General features: G+C 42.0%; 1 protein-coding gene across 5 annotated transcripts in view; it reads left to right on the top strand.

Moving 5' to 3' along the window:
- Window positions 1-3,757, top strand: part of pde4ba (phosphodiesterase 4B, cAMP-specific a) — a 149,715-nt gene extending 145,958 nt beyond the window's left edge. For all 5 annotated transcript variants that reach the window (XM_035175942.2, XM_035175943.2, XM_035175944.2 and 2 more), the window contains one exon: window positions 58-3,757. In XM_035175942.2, the coding sequence (XP_035031833.1) occupies window positions 58-507 (450 nt within the window). In that variant the 3' untranslated portion in view covers window positions 508-3,757. The remainder of the gene's footprint in view (window positions 1-57) is intronic.
- The last annotated feature ends 16,844 nt before the right edge of the window (window positions 3,758-20,601 follow it).

The following is a 20,601-nucleotide window of genomic DNA, read 5'->3' as shown; positions in this document are numbered from 1 at the left end:
TCGGTGCATCGAAGCTTCAAAAGAACCTGACCCATTACTCCTGTTTGTCTTTTTCAGGTGGGTTTCATTGACTACATCGTGCACCCTCTGTGGGAGACCTGGGCTGATCTGGTCCACCCGGACGCCCAGGACATTCTGGACACTCTGGAAGACAACAGAAACTGGTACCAGAGCATGATCCCCCAGAGTCCCTCCCCTCCCTTCTACGACCAGGTCTCGCACGGACACAGCGGAGGCACCGGAGGGCAGGGGGGCGGGGAGAAGTTTCAGTTTGAGCTGACCTTGGAGGAGGAGGACTTGGATGGAATAGAGAAAGACGGCGAAGGGGACGAGGAGGAGGAGGAGGAAGGCGAAGAAGAAGAAGAAGACTTAGAAGAGGAGGAGGATAGTGTGGGATCTCCTCCCCTGGACTTTTTGGACAGTCAGGAGCACGAGGGGGGCCGAATGATTGAGCCCACGTCAGCAATAGAAATCGTGACACATGAGGCGTCGCCCACAGATACATAGGGTTTCCAGCATCATCCTCACGTGGTGATTTGAAAGTTTTTTGGAAGAAAAGAGGGGAAATCCTCTTGCAGCTGTGCTTTTTAACAAGCCCACAGAGGCAAGGGCTTGGTTTTGGCCCGCACACGGGCGTCTTGCACTTGGGTGTTTGAAGCCAGACGTGGACGGACAGTTTCAGTGAAGCGGCTTCAGAGTTCTCAGGAAATAATTGCTGCGAACATTTAGTCCTGGTGGACAGACGAGACTGGGGGGTTGGAACTTGAAGGATTTCGGCCAGTTTGGGAAATGGTTACTTAAATTTTCTGGACTGGCATTATGAAAATGGACAATGACACTACTGAGAGAAGTTTTGTACCTTAAGACTTTTTTACAGATATGATCTAGAAGTAGCATAGAGTCAAGATCTACAGATGGAGACACGTTTGTATAGCAAGAGAAAGTGTTTACTTTTTTCCTGTACCATTTGTCAAAGGACTTTTGTGTGCCTTTTTTACTATTGTCTTTATAATAGTTTTTTATTTATTGAACACTCTAGTATGTCTGTGAAATATTTTTTTTTTTCTTATCTGAAAGAGCAAAATCTTTTTTGTATGTTTAAAAAAGAGAACAGTCTTCCATGTATTGGGCAATAGAGAAATCCAAACAAACGTCGACAAACAACTCTCGGACAAACTCATCTAAATAGGGAAACCTGAACATTCACATATTCAACGCACATTTTTTTATCATTTCTGTTTTTCGAACTGAGCACAACGTGTTCTTTGCGTTCGTTACACACACTCGAGGTTCATGTTACAGTCGGGTGAATGTCACAGTCACACTGAAATACATTAGGGTCTATTTTCATGCTTCACACGTCTTTCCTTCTTTCTTTGTACCTGTCTGCAAACCATTTGTACTTCCCATATTTTCACACCGAATCTATTCAGATGCAACACACTCGCTCGGTCAGGATATGAAAACATTTGCTTAAAATCATACGATAAGATATTCCTGCAAAATTCTCATTAATGGGATATTTTATTCGTACGATTTTAGCTTTTTGTTGTGTTGGTGTGGACGTGAGAACGACTAGAAAGAAACCGCTCACAACGACCACCTGCTCAGATGCAGGATAAAAATCCAAAATGAAGTCTGCCAAGGACAAAATGCACAACAGCGGTGGATCTATTTTTAGCCCACAGGTATGCTGCAGTCTTAATAATCCTGTTAGTTGGAATGGGTCCTGACCCCCAGACCCATGTGATGTAACCCCCCCTCCCCCCTGCTGTCCAGCCCAGATCAGATGATGGAAGGTGCTCTTACAGTCGCCTGTCTGAAAGCCACTCTCACACCCTAATCAACACCGTGATATACAAACCCCCCCGGGCTCCATTGACACGACCCCAAAAAACAATCAGGCGGGCTATTTCTTCCTCGGGATACAAATCCCTCGAGTGCCGCTTCTGCTCATTGACGTCACTTTAATTATTTCCGTCTCCACGGTATCAGGTTCCCGGGGACGGTGGAGTTATTGGGATTTGACACAGGTTGTACCGCTGGAATCAGCGTGGCAGACAGAATAATTAGATGCTCTACTTTTTCAAACCAAACCAAACAACGGCTCTGTTTGATTCCCTCACTGATGCATTAAGGGAAAATGGGTTGAATAATGGTTTGCAGACATTTCTACTCCTGTGGCTTCCGTGACTGAATTTTCTGGATGTTCCAGTTGCATTTTGTAATCGCGTCTCTCCATGTTCATGTTGGTTTACTGACTCAAAAGGTACTTCATCTAGTTTCACTCCAGCATGCTTAAGTGGCAATTGTTTGTGTGCAGTTTGTACGTGCGGATGGTTTTGTATGTGTGTGTGTGTGTGTTTGGATGTGCTGACTTTGTCACCAGGCCTTACCCCCTATCACTCCACACCTTTGTCGCTACTGTTTGTCGCTAGGAGCTCAAGTTGGTCCTTTTTGCTGTTTATAACAGTGTGTATTTATTCTATACTTTAAGCTTGTAAATAAGAAATACTGGTTCAGTGTAAAATCTATTTTAATTTATATGCACTTGCATTACCTGGAAGTGGTGGTGTCTAATGTGTAGAAGACTCTGGATTAGAGTCTTTTTATAGATGTATTATATATTGATATATATTGTTTTCACACACACACACACACACACACACACACACACACACACACATATATAGATATAGATATATCTATATCTATATCTATATATTATTGCCCAGCAGAGCAGCAGCTAAACAGACATGTTGTTGTTGTCACATGAGAACCTTGTAACTCTAACTCTATATTTTATTTTTACATAAAAGTACCGTCACACACAAAGTGAATAACTTCATAATAACATTATGCATGAATATTAAACCAAAAAGATTATTACTTTAGCATCGTTTTTAAATATTTTTTTTATTATTTATCCGAAAATTTACGTTTCTCTCCGTTAAATTTCTGGAAAATAAGTTTCATTCATTAAAATGTCTTTAATTTTTATGATTGCAAACTATTTTAGATCAACAGAGTTTTTGATAGTGCAAGGTTTTCATGTGACGGCAGCATCTGGGTAACCCGGAGGCAACATAGAGGACATTATAACAGCATAGGCTTGGATATAGGACACATAAAAGCTAGCTAAGGAACACAGAAGTTTAGTCAGTGCTCAGTATCAAAGTGTAGAAGTGGCTGATTATCTCCCAGCGGCTCGTCGCAGCCTTCGCTTCTTCATCCAGCGTTTGAACGTAGATCGCTGATATGAGGCCTGACACAGACTCGACTGACAAACACGAAGCGATTGTCTCCTTTCACACTCGACACACTTCATGTAAAAGTAGATAAGACGGGGACGGTATTGGTAGCATGCTACAATACGCCCAGCACAGACGTGACTCGTTCTGAATTAACAACAAAACATGATCTTATGTAACTGATTGTGCTAATGTGTGAACTCTTTCTGACCAAACTTGTTAGCAGTTTTGAAATTCAAAATTTGTCAGTATTAACATTGTTTATCTATGTTCAAGCTTTTTTTTTTTTTTGGTCCTAGTTGTGTCCAAATGGTTAGCCAGATTTAGCACTATCTGCATGAGAGGTGGGGTTTTTTAATTGTCAATAATATGTTCAAGTCCGCCAGTTATTGCCGGTGGGTTATTAAATGTTTCACACAATGTATGGTATTATATTGTATATTGTGTTCAAAAATAAATCTGAAATACTTTTTCTATGAAGTGATTAAAAGCAAAGCATGAATATATTCCATCTGTTTCTGCTCATTTCCCCCCCGGAGACTAGTTTGCTTTACTTATCGGTGTGAATGACAAATTGGTTCGTTCACATGTTAGTCATGTTTAATTCATACACCCCCTGCAGCCACCCTGATTATTCCCTGGGAAATTTATGAAAATGTCAAAAAAACATCCTATATGGCAATGTTATAGAAATTGATCCTGGATCTGCGCCAAAATATAATGGGTTCTGTTCTGGCCCATCACCCATCCTTCCACAAAGTTTCCTTGAAATCATTTCAGTGGTTTTTAATAATCCTGCTGACAAATAAACAAACCAATGGACAGAAGTGAAAACAGAACCTCTGGGGCGGAGGTAACAACAATCCAAACAGTTGTGAGACCATATACAGATAGAAGAAAATTTATATTAAAAAAAACATTAAAATCAAATATATTTTTTCATACATTTTATGTCGGCTATCTTCAGACCCAAGTTAACAGCTTTTCAAAATAAAAGCTTTATAGTTCTGTTCAAAATAAAGCCTGCAGCAACAAAACACACATTGTGCTTTTACTTTAAAGATAAATTTTGAAACAGGAAGTGATTCTAAGAGGGTTGTTTCCATGATGGAGATCAGCACCCGTCGTGGGTCAGTCCATCTGTATCTGTGTGAAATAAAACCTGGTGTCTATTTTGATGCTTAGTTTAACCCGTTTGCCAACAGCTGAGGGAGTTTATCAGAGGACTTAGAAGAAGACGCAAGAGAACTCTGGCTTCCTGTTTATTAACATTTTATTAATATTAAACATATCACACGTCCAAATCACACCAAACTCAGCACAGCACTGGGACACTAACAATACACATGCCTAGTGTGAAGCCAATAAGTTGAAGGGTTCAAGAGATGTGTGTTCCACATACAGACAGACAGACGTTTGTTGTACAGAACTCTCTAATAATCGGACTTAGCAGAATCCCGTTTGACAAATACAGGAAAACTACATGAGCCCGACGTGGTGGTTCTGATGCAATGTGAGTCGACCACAATCTAAATGAAAACTATATGAAACTTAAGGTCAGCAGACTCAGGCCTGTGCTGTGGGAAGAACAAAAAAAAAAAACATTGACCTCAAACTTCATGACAGAGCTGGGAAGGAAAAACACAAATCAAATGATATTATAGTGTGTTTTAATACATCTGCACTCTGTTACTGTTCATTCTCTCTGATGTGTTTTCTGCATCATCACAGAGGTTTGGCTCTAATGTGCTGAGACGGGAACACTGTGTGACACAGACTCAGCACCGCGGCCCACACTTAATCTGACAGGACTGTCCTGATGTGACACGAGGCACACGCACAAACACACACACACACAAAAACACACAACAAAAATTGTGCTCATTTTTTGCATGTGGTTAACACAACACAGACTCAAACACACCCCCTCCCGACAGTGTGTGATCATGTCATATTTACAAAAGTATCGTCGGTCACAGTATGAGCGTAAAAAAAAACACTATTCAATGGAAAGGATGGGAACACTAAGTTGTTAAGGTTTTTTTTGCTGCTGCATTATTAAGTTGACTTATTTAATATTTGGGACGCCACAGCCAGGGTGAGAAGGCAAACAAATCTTTATGCAGCAATGTTTCCAGGAATGTTCTTATTGCACGTTATTTTCCACATTCGTGTGGTTAGACAGGAAGGTCTATGGAACCAAGAAACACAATATTCTGCAATTAGTCCTTTTTTACTGCAACAATTTCCATCTCTAAAAACATAATAAACCCAGTCGTGCAAAGGGATCACAGGAGTTACAGCCTTGCAGGAAAATCGCCTATTTTTGGACTATACTGACCTATACAAAGAAATTATTCAAACCTAATCTAAAAAAAAAAAACTACATGTTATGGGCTTGTGTTATTTCCACCATGACCCTTCATATCCAATTGCATAGTGATCCACGATAAGAGCTCTACACCTGTGTTCTCTCCAGCCTTGCTTTAAAAGAGAATCATGACTGAGTTATATCACCAGGGTCTATTTAAGTGTCCTCGTAATCTATTTTTATTTTCACATATACATATAACCTCCTCTTCAAATAGGATCAGATCTCTCCATGATGCCCTCTATCTCCCGTGTGAAGCCCTTTGAATGCCGTTGAAATGTGTTACACAAATGAACTCGCCTTGCCTAATTTCCTCCACCTCTCTGTCCTACTCCGTCTACTCTCTCTGTCCTAGTTCCCTTCTCCTGCTCTTGCCTGTGACATAACCCAGTAAAAGCGAGAGATGTGATTTGATCAAATCACTTGCGTAGATGTGACGAAAGGAATATTACCCAGTCTATTAAATGACAACCCAGAGTTGGGACCAGGAAGCAGAGTTGCAGTGCTAAACACTTCTCTGCGCTCCCTCTGGATCAGTCACACAACCACAACCCCATAGAGACTGTGTCTGTCCACCGTCCTATTAAATTATTTAAATCAAACAATAACAGAGGGAGAATTCTGCACAAAAATCTAATTAACAAATTAACACAACCTCTGCAACAACTCGGGAAACAAAGACTTTTAAATGTGGTCTTTTAAACATAAGATCATTATCATCCAAGACACATGAGTTAAAACAAGTATCAAGAAAACTAGAAAGGAAGTGGCGCTCCAGCAACCGTGTTGAATATCTCCTAGACTGGAAGAATAGTGTTAAAGCATATAAGAAGGCACTCCACACTAATAGAAGAAAATAAAAACAACCCCAGGTTTCTCTTCAGCACTGTAGCCAGGCTGACAGAGAGTCACACCTCCACCGAACCCAGTATTCCTCGATCCCTAAATAGCAATATCTTTATGACCTTCTTTAACTGCGGCCACATCATGGATTAAGATCTGTGGATCGCGTATCAGAGATCGTAATGGTGGATCCAGTATGGCGGATTCTGTATCGTGCTGGCTGACCGTGATAATAATGGTGGATCCTTTATCGTGTTGGCATCTGATAATGGTGGTGGACCACGATCGAGGTGGCAGCTGATGATGGATCCGAATGGCGGCAGTGGACAATGACTGTGGACTATAGTGGCATCCAATCTTGATGGTGGATCATGATCTTGCTGGCTGATGTGGCTCTCTGAGGTTTCTACCTTCTTTTGACCCTGTTAAAAGGGTTTTTTAGTAGTTTTTCCTTACTCTTGTTGAGGGTTAAGGGCAGAGGATGTCACACCTTGTTAAAGCCCTATGAGACAAATTGTGATTTGTGAATATGGGCTATACAAATAAAATTTGATTGATCGATTGATTGAAAGAGAGACTGACTGTCACATGGGACGGGAGGCGTCCCCTGCCACTCTCTCACTGAGGCACGCTGGCCGAGTTATCGATGGCCGAGTTGTCCATTGAAGCTAAAAACGGAGCATTTCCCACAAGTCAAAGTAAAAGACAGCACTGAACTGTTCCCCTCAAATTGAGAAATGCTTTCTTTTTTAAAGGCCACGGGGTCTCAATTCTTTAAGTTTAATAAAAGCACTTGTTCAGGTGTCACCCGTGTCTAAATATAAGAGTGTGATTATTTTTAATGTTTTGAATTCCATCTTAAAAACCCAGGGTATGGTTAAAAAAAGTGAAGCTTAGGCCACAATTTTCCGTCTTACTCTTTATTATATTAAACCAAGATTAGAATTGAGGAAATTACACATCAGCACAAGGAAGTATAGCAGCACAAGTGGAAAATATAGTAAGAATAAAAATAGAAATACTATATACTATGAAGTAGACATAATACTATAAATACAAGGCTGTAATATATATACGACAGACAAGAGATTTTCACAGTACGTTAAAACATTAAACGACTTAAAATATCTTTACTTTCCCCTTTTTTTTGTATCGTAATCTTAAAATCTGGGCGTCAACGTAGAGTAAATATCATTACATAGGAGCACGTGCATTAGATGACCTAACCTACATTATTTTCAGATGTTGATTAATAGTCATGTTCAGCTCTCTGTTGAGTCACAGCTCATCGTGATTTAAAGTCTGGCAGTAAACGCTGCTTAAGGTACATGATGTATATGTGTCTTTAGAAGTTATTTGTGAAATAATAAACAGTTTGACCAGAGCTGTGTATTTATCAGGGGTCGATGACAGCCTGAGACGAGGGCAGCTCCTGCTCTCTGTGTGCAGGACGGAAATAACTCTCAGCACAGAGCAGCTTAATTAGGGAAACGAAGAAGCGAGAGATCACACATCGAGTTCATTCTGTGCCCGATCTCTGCAGAGTTGTCTGACACTCGTTATGACCATGTAGGGTTAAATATTTCCTCTCTTAATGCAAATGATGTGGCCCCAGCTTTTGCGTCATTGTGGTTTTATAGATGCTGGTGGGGCCAACTGGGTCAAATACTGCTGCTGCTGCTCCCACAGGAATACAGTGTTAAAAAGTATGACAGGCTCGGCTATTGATTTTAATTTACATTTAGAGTTATCAAGCGAGCTTAGGCCTTTGGCAGATGATGCTGTTAAGAAAGACATTTTCTTTCAGTGCAGTGATTGAGAGTTTTCTGAGTGAAATACATTTTTACACTTGGTTTTGTCTCATGATTGTGTCATTGAGACAATCCTCCTGTTTCTGAAACCACAACAAACTAATAAATGAATCCAAGACAAAAAGAAAAGATCGGCTCAAGCGCCAGTTTTTGTTTGTTGCTTATGTTTCTTCCAGAAAAAATGGCAACACGATGACCCCTGGGTCCCCTGAGGCTGCATTAACCTTGTGAGTGAAGCAAGTAAATCAGTCTCATGATGGATGCATGTGGCTATTTATATAATTCACCCCCGAGCCAATTAGAGGAGAGATGATGAAGTGGCTGAAGGTGTGGAGAAGCGCCACTGACAGGCTGTTTAAAGAACCTCGGCGAGTCCTCCTCGTGCTCACTAAGGTGATGAGAGAACAGGTGGACACAGCTGGCACTATTTTTGGGGATTTGAGGCAACACGTCTGGATTGTATCCAGGGCGCCGGCAACGCCTCACATGTCCAGTGATGTCTTGAACATGCCAGGGCACAATAACATTGGTTGAAATAAAGTTTAAAGATTAAAATAAGGATAAAGTGGGGGAGTGAAGGTCGTGGCTTCACGGCTGCAACCTCTGTGATGTGACATGTTTATCGTGTGACAATATAGAAAAACACATTTTATATTATACTCTATCCTTTTTTTTCATTGATTCATAATTAAAATATTTCATCATTTGGACTATAGGCCGCAACAACAAATTGACTGAATCGATTTTCATTATAAAAATAGTTTAAGTAATTTGTAAAAGTGAAAGTGATGTGACCGGCTGAGGAATCACCTCAATCCATAAAAGACATCGGGAAACGTCCCTAACCAAGAGCTGGGAGGACAAATGAGTGTCGTTCCGTAGCGTGACCAACTTCACAGTCGTTTCAGTTTCCCTTTGCTCCGGTTCCTCCACATCTGTGTCACCGAGCCCTTTGTTTACATTAGTCAAACGTTACAAATCATTTGCTGCTCTCACGCACCCCTCTCCAATCAGAGCTCTGCGGCACATGGGAACAATTCTTTGGCTTTACGTGAGAGCTTGTGTGATGACAAAGACTGGTGTGTGTGTCTGTGTGTGCGTGTGTGTCTCTTTACTCATGTTCCGCCGTAATGCCATTTCTTCCAGTAATCTCCTGTGCTCCAGAGCATTTAAAGTTAATAGTAGACGCAGACAGGTCAACTAGAGGGCTTGAACAACGGTCATCTTGTTTTACAACTCATTTTCTGACCACTAAGCAACCGTGATCACAAATAATGTAATCATAAAAGTTTTGTCTGCAAACAGAGGAGGTCCTGACTCCTTTGATGTAAACGTTGATCACTCCTCTTGTCTACTTACAATTTCAGCTAAATATTCGTATTCTTCTTTGTCCTGCTTGTGTCTTTGCCACCGTTTTTTTGAAGTCAGGATCCGTGACTTATTGGACAGGTTGAACTGAGCATGTGCAGAGGCCTGATGAGAAGCTGCTGTTTTTAAACAAACCTGAGTGAAAGTTGTGATCGAAGACAACTTTTGAACACGTGGGTCAATCCTCAGAGGAAAGGTACCACCGGTGCAAGGAGGCAATGAACTTCATGGATCCTGCAGCAGAACAAAATCAAGTAAAGTGGCTCCTAAATACGGACGATGCAGAGCAGAATCAGCTAACCCCAGCACCAACTTCACCAAAAGAAATAATAAATAAGAGCATAAAGAAATAAAATAATTAAGAAATTAGGAGCATGGTGTTTTTTGTTTTTTGACTTTACTTCAACATGCTTGTTTTTGAAGGTGAGAATATCAAGCTCCGTCACTGCAGCTGACCTTGCAGGCCCTGTTCTGTCAGCAGATTTATTAAGGTGTGTTGATACGAGTGTATGTCAGACAGGAGGAGACGCAGTGAATCAAGATTTTGACAGGATTCTTCTCTCGCGTCGCATCACGAGTCCCCTCTCTCTCTCTTTCTGCCGAACTGGTTGCCATGGCAACTGTGCGAGAGTTGAACACAGAGACGCATCCTCTCGAGACACTTCTGGAATAACTGTTGGATAACATCTCCAGTCACATGCGGCTAACGACTCGTACAGGAGGTAACCGACACAGACACACACGTATGAACCACAACTGAAAACAGAATCATACTTAACCTTCCACGACCTTATAGGGCCGTGGGATGGGCCATACATCAGAGACAATAGGCTGCAGTTCAGGGGCCCAATTTTCCTACATGTGAAAAGTTGCTTAGTTTCTCGATCTTCTACGATAGATATCCTCTTCTGATATGGGACTGTTCAAAGACATCACCTTTTGCTCCAGGACAGAGTTTCCCAGGCTATTTAGTCTCCGACCCCAAAAATAAGAGACGTAAGACCCTCATGATCCCAGAGGATTTAAATCTGAGCTAGTTTCAAAACAACAATCCCCTTTGTGATCATTTTGTAATGTTTCCATCGGTGCTATAAATGAACCTGCTGCAACTGCTTTGACTAATATGTGGACAAAGATAATCACATGATTAATTACTGTCATTTGTATGGTTTTAACATAAATTGAACTATCTAAATATGTTCTATTTTTATGCAGGGGACATCGACTCCTAGTTCAGGAAACCATACAACCAAGAACATATTTCGCAGATTCATGATGATATTCATAAAAAAATAACCAGCATGTCAATGTGTTATTTAATTGTATTCTGTATGATGCAACACCACTCAAGAGCTAATCCAAATCTGCATCCTGCAAAATGACGATAGAGTTGAGTTTAAAAGAAAACTGAAGCTTGTACCCTTTGACACGAGAACCACTGTGTTAAACGTTGGATATATGTACAGAATTGATTATGATTATTTTTTTATTTATTGTCATGCTTTGTGGAGGCCTATAGAGGAAGGCAGGTTCAGCCTATCATGTGCACACACACACACACACTACTCAGTCACATGTGCTATGCCTGCTCACCAAAATGTCATAATACATGTGCTTTTGTAAACAAACTTTCTAAAGTAAAGGATCACAAAGATCAGGTGCAGCGTGTCCTCGGGCACTCACTAACTAACTTTGCTCTCACATGCTGTCACACACATTTGGAGGAAAACAAATAAAACGTGTAGGGAGAGGCTTTCCAGCACTATTGGACTACACGTCAAAATCTTGTGCTTTGCCAGAGGAAGTTATTTTCCTGGATGGTTTTGATTAAATATTAATCAATCAGCCCAATCAGAAGCTACACACATTACATTAGTAAAACGTGGCATTCAAATCCCAATTCAGCCATTAGCCTCACAGTGTTAATAAATAAATCTAATTAATGACCTTTTGAAAAAGTAAATAAACGTGTCATGTAACTCAGGTTAAAGAGACAATATTTTCCTTTCTTTTTCAGTGATTAAATACTTCCTGTCCAGCATATGAACACGAGTTTGTGATGCCTCATCATTATTAACCTTTTCACACCCACCTCTGTTTAGAAGACGTTCCCATATTTCCAAAAAGACATTAAATAAATCAAAACTTACATGTTTTACCAGTTTCTCAAACAAGACAATGGGTCACATCCGATGAATGGTTGTGAGTAGGGATGAAGGATGGAGGATGAGGGAAGGAGGTTAGGGATGAAGGAAGAAGGATGGATAGATGGGGAAAGGAACATGAATGTATAGGGTTAAGGGAAGGAGGATTTAAGGTATGTGTTGGAATGAGGGCAGCAGAGGGAAGAAGGATCAATGGATGAGGTCAGGGATGAGGGAATCATGATGAATGGATGAGGGAAGTAGAATGAATGGATGTGAGAAGGCGGTTTAATGGATATGAATAGGGATGAGGGAGGGAGGATGAATGGACGCGAGTAGGATTTGAGGGAGGGAGGATGAATGGACGCGAGTAGGAATGAGGGAGGGAGGATGAATGGATGAGACAAGGTGGATGAATAACCTGACTAGGGATGACGGAAGGTGGATGAATGGATGTGAGTTGGGATGAGGGAAGGAGGATGGAGTGATGACGGAAGGTGGATGAATGGATGTGAGTGAGGATGAGGAAAGGTGGATGAATGGATGTGAGTAGGGATGAGGGAAGGAGGATGGAGTGATGACGGAAGGTGGATGAATGGATGTGAGTAAGGATGAGGAAAGGTGGATGAATGGATGTGAGTAGGGATGAGGGAAGGAGGATGGAGTGATGACGGAAGGTGGATGAATGGATGTGAGTAGGGATGAGGGAAGGAGGATGGAGTGATGACGGAAGGTGGATGAATGGATGTGAGTAGGGATGAGGGAAGGAGGATGGAGTGATGACGGAAGGTGGATGAATGGATGTGAGTAGGGATGAGGAAAGGTGGATGAATGGATGTGAGTAGGGATGAGGGAAGGAGGATGGAGTGATGACGGAAGGTGGATGAATGGATGTGAGTAGGGATGAGGGAAGGAGGATGGAGTGATGACGGAAGGTGGATGAATGGATGTGAGTAGGGATGAGGGAAGGAGGATGGAGTGATGACGGAAGGTGGATGAATGGATGTGAGTAGGGATGAGGGAAGGAGGATGGAGTGATGACGGAAGGTGGATGAATGGATGTGAGTAGAGATGAGGAAAGGGATGACATTAGTCATTTGGGGCCTTGAAATCATTGAATTCCTGACAATGATAAAAACACAATGGCGACAATAGCGACTAGTTTGAATTTATTACATAATCTGATGATCCAAGTCGTGAGAACATGTGCTGGAGCACAGGGAGAGAGAGGGGGACACAAGCCTGTGTCATCTGAAACGGCTGAGTAATGATGTGTCACGTCAGTGTTCTCCTGCGGGTTCTTTCAGGTCGATTGACCAAGCTCACTTCATCAGGAGGTTTGGCACAACCCCCCAAAAAAACAATTACCGTTTTTTGGGGACATTAATATTCAGTTTGATTAATTATACCTGTTGTGTTTTCATCAGAGCTGCGGCACCGACGTCTGTGGAGGGTTCAGAATATCAGAGGTAGCCAGGAGTGTACGTACGTTATCAGCACATGATGATATTTGTGTTCCGTCGATATGCAAAGCATGTGGGTGTCTGTTCTCCCACGTCCGTTCTCCCATGTTGTTGTCCAGGGTGAGCCCCGCCTCTCGTCCAGTGTCCGCTGGGATTGGCTCCAAACTCTCAAAGGATCATCTGAACAGATAATGGATGTAAACAAATATCAGTCGAATTTAAGATTTTGCAGAATATATTTAACAGGTGCAGGTATTAAATGTAGCTCCGGGCTTAAGGGGATCACGTCGGGACAACTATATGTCCCAGGTGGGGGGGAGGGTCTCCGCAAGTCGGGTGAGTTGAAGTAGGTTTGTGATATGTGGGAAAAGCTGTGATGGAGAGAGGGGATTGCCGCGCTTGAGAGTGAGGTTTCAGTTTTGTTTGTACTTTATGAGGGAGTTCAGCTTGAGAAAATGACTGATCTCAGAAACGTGGGTTAGTCTTCATGGAATCTGCTTTATCTGGTTTGCTCAACGGAAAACAAAATCCTTTAGGGTGCAAAATATTTAGTTAATTTTATTAAAAGACCAATAAGTGACTTTCAGTGTGTTTATTGTGTAGTATCTCCTCGTGCACTGGATCTCCCTCAAACGTTTGAGCAAACAGAACTAAACATAGAAAAAACGGAGTGTAACTTCCATGGTTAAATACAAAACGTGTTGTTGCTGGTGGAGAAGAGAGTGAGTCATCCGTGCTGCCTTTGCCACAGATTGTTCCGGGGGGAAGCCTCATGTGCATGTGCGGAGGAGCAAAGTGTTTCCTCGGAGTGTCAGTCAGTCTGCGTGCTCGGGAAATCACCAGCCATACAGCCGGCCAGCCGATCAGCTGTGTTGGACCTATACCGTCTTTTTATACCCTCTATTTATTAAGTTGTTTTAAGGACGGGGCATAGGGAGAAATCTGAAAACAATGGTGTGTCCAGTCATTCAATATATAAGTGGAATGATCCTTCATCCTGTTCATTCATTTTTTTGCGATTTTCAATCTAAGTTATCAATTTCTAAGACCTGTATGGCTACAAGTCAGATAATATGTATCTAATGATTTGATCTTATCATTTTAACTATGTTTGTGTCACAGATCACAGATGGACCCTTGAAGAATACCGTAACTGGGTTAAAAGGGCGAGCTGATATTGGAATTTGATGTCTTACACCGAGTTATGAGCGACACAGTGGTTCAGAGGTGCTGTTGCCTCACAGCAAGAAGGTTCCTGGTTTGAATCCCAGTTCGGTTTGGGTCTTTCTTAGTGCAGTTGGTATGTGCTCCCCTTGAATGGGTTTTCTCCAGGTGGTCTGGCATGAGAGACATGCAGATAGTTTTAGGCTGATTGGAGAATAGACCTATAGGTGTGGATGTTTTTAAATGTCAGCCCTGTGATACACTGGTGACCTGTGCTGGGAGTACCCCACATTTCGCCCTCTGCCAGCTGGGACTGTCTCCAATCCTGTTCAGGCTTATTAGTTGTGAGAGTTCCCCGGAAGTCTCTGTGAGAGGTTTTTGGTGAGCTGAGTGGGCGAGAAGAGGCTTCCTGTGAGGAGCAGATGAGAACATACAGTTTGCCTTATTATGTCACTCTCAGGAGTTGATGGGATACGCCGATGAGTAATAGGGACCGAGGCGTACTTCGCTTCCTGTGCGGTAGTGCTTTTGTGTGTATGTGTACGAACTTGCACACGGATTTGTGTGTGTTTTCATGCAGCATTCTGGGGAATAATAGTCAGTGCTTACATGGTAAAAGGCCTTTTATGTGTCATCTCCAATACTGAGTATCTGTGTCCGTGGGTGTGCCCTACATACGCACACTTCCAAGTGGGTCCATGGGACACCTCTTATGCCTGACGCTGCTCCACACAGAGACAGGAAGCTTCCATGCTCTCCTTGTACCTATTCTGACTTTTTTAGTCACCTGAATAAAAAGGAAGAATATACAGGGTTCACACAGGGTCTTAAGGGTCTCAGTATAAAGTCTAACATTCAATCATGAAGTTTTGGCCTCAAAAATACTTGGATAGATTTAAGATTTGTTGTAGAAGTGAATAACTTGTGCAGGGAAGCCCTATTAGCAAAATCAATTGGTAGTCTGAATGTTAATTTATATTTATATTATATTACTTTCGATATGCTTTACAATTTTATTTATTCAAAAAAATGTTGTTACTTGCGTAGTTTATAATGTTTCCATGTGTTGGTTGTTGACTTCATCTCACTCAGCTTGGCTGTGGGAAAGACTATACAACCGTCTTTTGTGAGGTAATGTGACGTTTCCAGGGTTATTCTCTCCTCGGAAACATCAACTTATCTTCAATTTCATTCATTATGGTCTTAAAAGGGTCTTGAATTTAACTTGTTGAAAGCTGCAGTAATCCTGAACATATAAGAGAACATGAATGGCACCTAGTGGAGCCCATACCTCAACAACAGTCCGCCTTTAAATTCAATGAAGCTGCACAACTTTCAACACAGGCTCCTAATATGGCTGATATTTTTGATCAGGATCCATGAATTATTCCCTGGGATCAGCCCCTTTGTTCGAATCTTCACCAAAATGTAATGAGTTCTTTCTTGACCCATGTCCAATGCTATCACCAGGTTTAATGGTAATAATCAGTAGTTTTAGCCGTGAATGGTCAGAGCTCATAGATATAAGTCGTTGGTATGTCATCTCTAATAAATCATTTCATATTTTAATATACTCGCCCGACTCCTCCAACAGTGACCGATTTATTCAGCTCATCTTTTCTGAGGTACTCTGTCTTTTTTTAATTTAACGGAGCCATCTACTGCCAGGATTTACCCATCCACTCCCGCTCATTACACAGACGCACACAAACCCTCACTTCCACATATCTTACACCTTGATAAGAAATGTCTTTTCCCACTCTGACTCAGGAAGTGTGGGGAATCTGTGGGTTGTGCTTAGTCCTACATAGGGTGCGCTGCCTTCAGTGAGTCAGGACACCTGTAAAAAACTAAAAAGGTGGTGAAACAGGAATACCTCTATGACCATGAGTCATTTCCGAGCCTTACTATGACCATGTACTTCTCATATCGTGACAGTGAATCTGCTTCATGACCCACTGGTGTTTGTCGAGAGGCAGGTTCATTGTTCTGAAGAGCTGTCGGACAAAGAAGCTCTTAAAAATCTGCAATCCTATTTTAGGATCCCTCATTAATTATTGGTCCAGTATCAAGTGCGTCATTGACGGGCCTATCCGGGCTCATACCAACACATCACGTCAGAGCGCATGCAACCACACGCACGCACAAACACACACACACACACACATTCTGGTGGGTGTCCAGCCAAACCACACTGAGCCAGTAAGGAAGCGTAGGCAAGTTCGTTCTCTTTCAGCAGTGGGGTTTTTCCTGTGTGAGCTGACTGACACAACTGTAGTTCAATGTCCTCTTTTAAAGTGGACATTCACCTGCTAAACACAAACAAAACCCCCAAATATATTTGATATCGAGTAAAAAAACTCTAAGGCTGTATAGGACTTATGCTTGTGCTATTTCTGTTGTCTTTAAAATACTTCTCTGTAATTCCCCGCAGCGAGTTCATCTGGCTCCATTCTGTCATCTCGGTCTGGCTGTCCAAGCAAAGGCCGGTACTCTCGGGAGCGGCCTAATTTAAACCGCTGTTTATAGATATAAGCTGATTGTATAGCAAGTTTTGCACTCTGTTTATTTAGGCTTGGGCCCCGTGTGGAAATGGTAATTGGTGTGAGTATAAGAGGGACATATCGGACGACTGTTGACATCCCGGAGACCATTAGAGAGACCACAGACCAGACCAGACTGGCGAGGTATTAGAGAGATGAGCTCATCTTTTCCATCCACTGTTTTGAGGTCGGGGGTCGACTCTGGACAATAAGTGTTTGTCATCGTGCTACGGAGCACGAGGCAGTGGTACATGTGTCAAACAAGATGGGAACTTCAAGTTTCACATCTCTAGAAGTTGATTTTCATTTTGTGTTGAACTTTGACCTGGGCCTTTAAGTGGCTGGTACAAAGGCCGACTCTAACAAAACCTGTCTGTATGTGGCTCGCATACCTCGAGAATTTCAGTGCGATTTGGACATGCAGTACGTTAAATATGAATATAATAAACTGTGCTCTGTAGCATCTACGTACTAAGTCGGGTTTCACCGAACTTTGAATAAACAGGTGAACAGCTCTTTGTGCAGCAGCGGTGGCGAGGCTTCAAAGTTCTGTAGACTTGAGTCCTGCTGTTTGAGAACAGTGGGGTCGTTCCAAGCTAACTTCCATCTCTTGCTATAAGAACATAGAGCGATGACTCAAAACAACACCCTCTGTGGCATCAGCCTAAACAAGCCAAATCCACCAATCGGCTGGCAGTCAGCCTCCTCAGGTAATTAGCAGGTGAGTGCTAATTACACAGGAAGCCTGGCTGCATCATGTATTGTTTATGTATTTCTCTGTATACGTGTGGTCGGCGGAATGGCTGAACAGTAGAACTAATAGGCTGAGCCTCACGACTGGCTGGATGGCACGTAGGCCCTCGGCATGGCACCCTGCCACCGCTACGCCTTATCGCCCTGCATGCCTTCCCCTGCCACTGAGTGGAATGTTGTTTTGGTTTGACTGCTCTCACTGCAGCCATAATCGGTGGGCGGGTGTTTGTCTGTGTACATTTAATGACTGCTGCCTAAACAGCATCCCTCATCAGGGCACTTTTAGGGTGGGGCTGGAGGGTTGCGAGGATGTTGCTTCAGCTGTACTCGCAGGAAATGGCACAAGGCCCCAGGACATGAGATGTGACGGTGGCAACGTGAGCCCGGGGAAGTCCCAGTATAGAGATGACGTGCATTGAGAGACATCATTTCTGTAAAACTGCAGCTCTTTGTGTTTATGGGAAGAATGACAAGGGTTTTATTTTGTTGACATAAGAAACAAACAGAAATTACATGAATAAATCTATTTTTAATAGATTTCCATAGTGTTGATTCATCATAACTCCGAAGCAATAATGTAAACATGTGAGATTGTTTTAAAAAAGCATTAAAGAATACATATTAGTGGTAGTGGGTAATGTCAGTGTTCAGTGTTGAGTGAACCTGATGGTTTGATCCCTGCATGATGATCTGCACTGGATTGGGCTCATTACGCTGCTCCCCTTGTTAAACGTGGCGAGAGATAAGATCTGATAGGAGTTGTTTTATTTTTTAATACAAATTCTGAAGGTTTTTGAAGTAAAAAAAAAAGTGACTCGAGCTTCACCTCTGGATTCACTATGTGGTATCACTCTCTTTCCTTTAACTTGGCCGTAAAAGTAAAATGCTCTTTTAATTAGTCCATTGATTAATTATTTCCTCCATTATGTTTTCAGTGAACTTTGTTTGTTTGTTAGCAGGATTACACATAAACTACAGGTTGGATTTACACAAAACCTGGTGGAAGGATACAATATGGGTCAGAGAAGAACTCATTACATTTTGGTGCAGGTCAGGGTGCAGATCCAGGAATATTTACTTATTTATTTTTATATCATTTTGTTGATTCCTGAGTCCTCCAAGCGGACTGTTGGGCCTTGGTGCAACATGCTCTATATTATGTGCCAAGTTCAGTCTTACAGTGTCAGTAAATACAAAAACTCCTCCCAACTTATAGCTCAATTTAATCAGGTTCCTTATTTTGACTGACTGTCAGTCATAAAATTATAAAGTAGCTATGATAATATGAAACAAAGAAAAGATTCTATACCCTGGCAAGGTTTGTTCTTTTCAACTGATAGGTTATTAGTCAGGTATCAGGTATTATTTCTGTTGATTATCTAATCACTTATTTGATTAAATCCAGCCCTGACAATTGCTGGTACAAAGGGAAGAGCACAAGTTGTGCTACATTGCTATTTTGGTTTTATCAGGAGATTGTGGATGGAACTAGAACACGTTGATAAATGATTAGCAATCTAGGGACCTGAAGTGACATCATCATACCTCATCCCCGTCTCCCTGTGACTCGTCACCTGCTGGACAGTAACAGCAGTTATCGTCCGCAGCTGCTAAATGCGGCCTTCCCTTCGTTACTGTGTTCATACCGTCACAGAGTGATGACCCATTTCTATTTGTCTTGTGGCTTTTCCTGGTGGTTAAAAAAAAACAACTGCAAACAGATCCAGATGGATGCCACTGATAAGCATCCCAGATTAGAGCAACACTGCACCCCACAGGCAAAACGCATGAGCACAGGTGGGGAGAAAGTAGGTCAGATGGAAGGAGGTGGAGGGTGAACAGAGACAAGAGAGGTAGACGGGGCGGGGATAGAGAACAAGAGCTGCCTTATCTTTTGCATCTTCTGCTTTTGATACACATGAAATGTACCAGAAATAAGAGCATCCTAACCCACAGTCTATTTCTAAGTAGTAGGTGCTGTCTGCCCTGATGCCAAGGAGACTGCTCTCAGGAGACTGAGATTAGGACCAGGGAACTGAAGCCCTCTGCTTTAATGTGACAATCAAATTATATGTCATCATTGGTGCCGGTATCAAGCTTATATTTAAATATTAAATATATAATTCAGCCTGAACCACCAGGGACTGGCATAGCTAACACTGGGATTGAGTGAACCAGTGTGAATGTGATTGAATCTTGATGGAGAATAATAGAAAATAGACCATGCTCTACCTGGATCCCTCTTTCCAATGTGTTTAACGCACGTGTATCTCTTTGTGATAGAAACTTTTCATTTTGTTTATTGTGTCTGATTAGAGACGGAAGATTTGGAGAGGCCCAGTATATGGCAGGTTATATCCCTAACATCCGCTGGTGGCCTCCTGCTAACATTCATGGGTTCATGTTTTTTTACCAGGGCAAGAGAAACCGCAGACGCCATTGCTTTCCGTTTGTTTGTTTGCGAAAATGTCAAAATAAACCACACAAAACGTGACGCCAGCCTGGACAATGGAGTTATTCCCTGCGTAGGATTCACTACTCTGGTTTTTTGATTGTGAGTTTTTATTCTTTTGAATGAAGGAGAACTACCTCGGTTCACCTCAGACTGCTAAGAGCCGCAAAACAAAACCTTTTTTGTTCCTTGCTGCATTAAAGGAGCCTGTCGTCTATAATTCCAGTTGTAACACAGCAGAGACACCTCAACGTCCTGCTGAGAATGGAGCATTTTACCAGCTCTGGAAGCATTTTAACCTGGACTGAAGTACCTCGGATGTGCTGCTCCAACTCTGTGGACAATGGAGTAACTTGGCCTGATGAGCAAATAATCAGCTGCATAGTTTCAGGGAATGGTACTGACTCCCATTAACTGATGTAATTTCTATTTTTACAC

Source organism: Hippoglossus stenolepis, chromosome 14 (genome assembly GCF_022539355.2).
Source record: "Hippoglossus stenolepis isolate QCI-W04-F060 chromosome 14, HSTE1.2, whole genome shotgun sequence".
Classification (NCBI taxonomy): domain Eukaryota; kingdom Metazoa; phylum Chordata; class Actinopteri; order Pleuronectiformes; family Pleuronectidae; genus Hippoglossus; species Hippoglossus stenolepis.
This window is presented reverse-complemented; position numbering and strand designations above follow the sequence as displayed.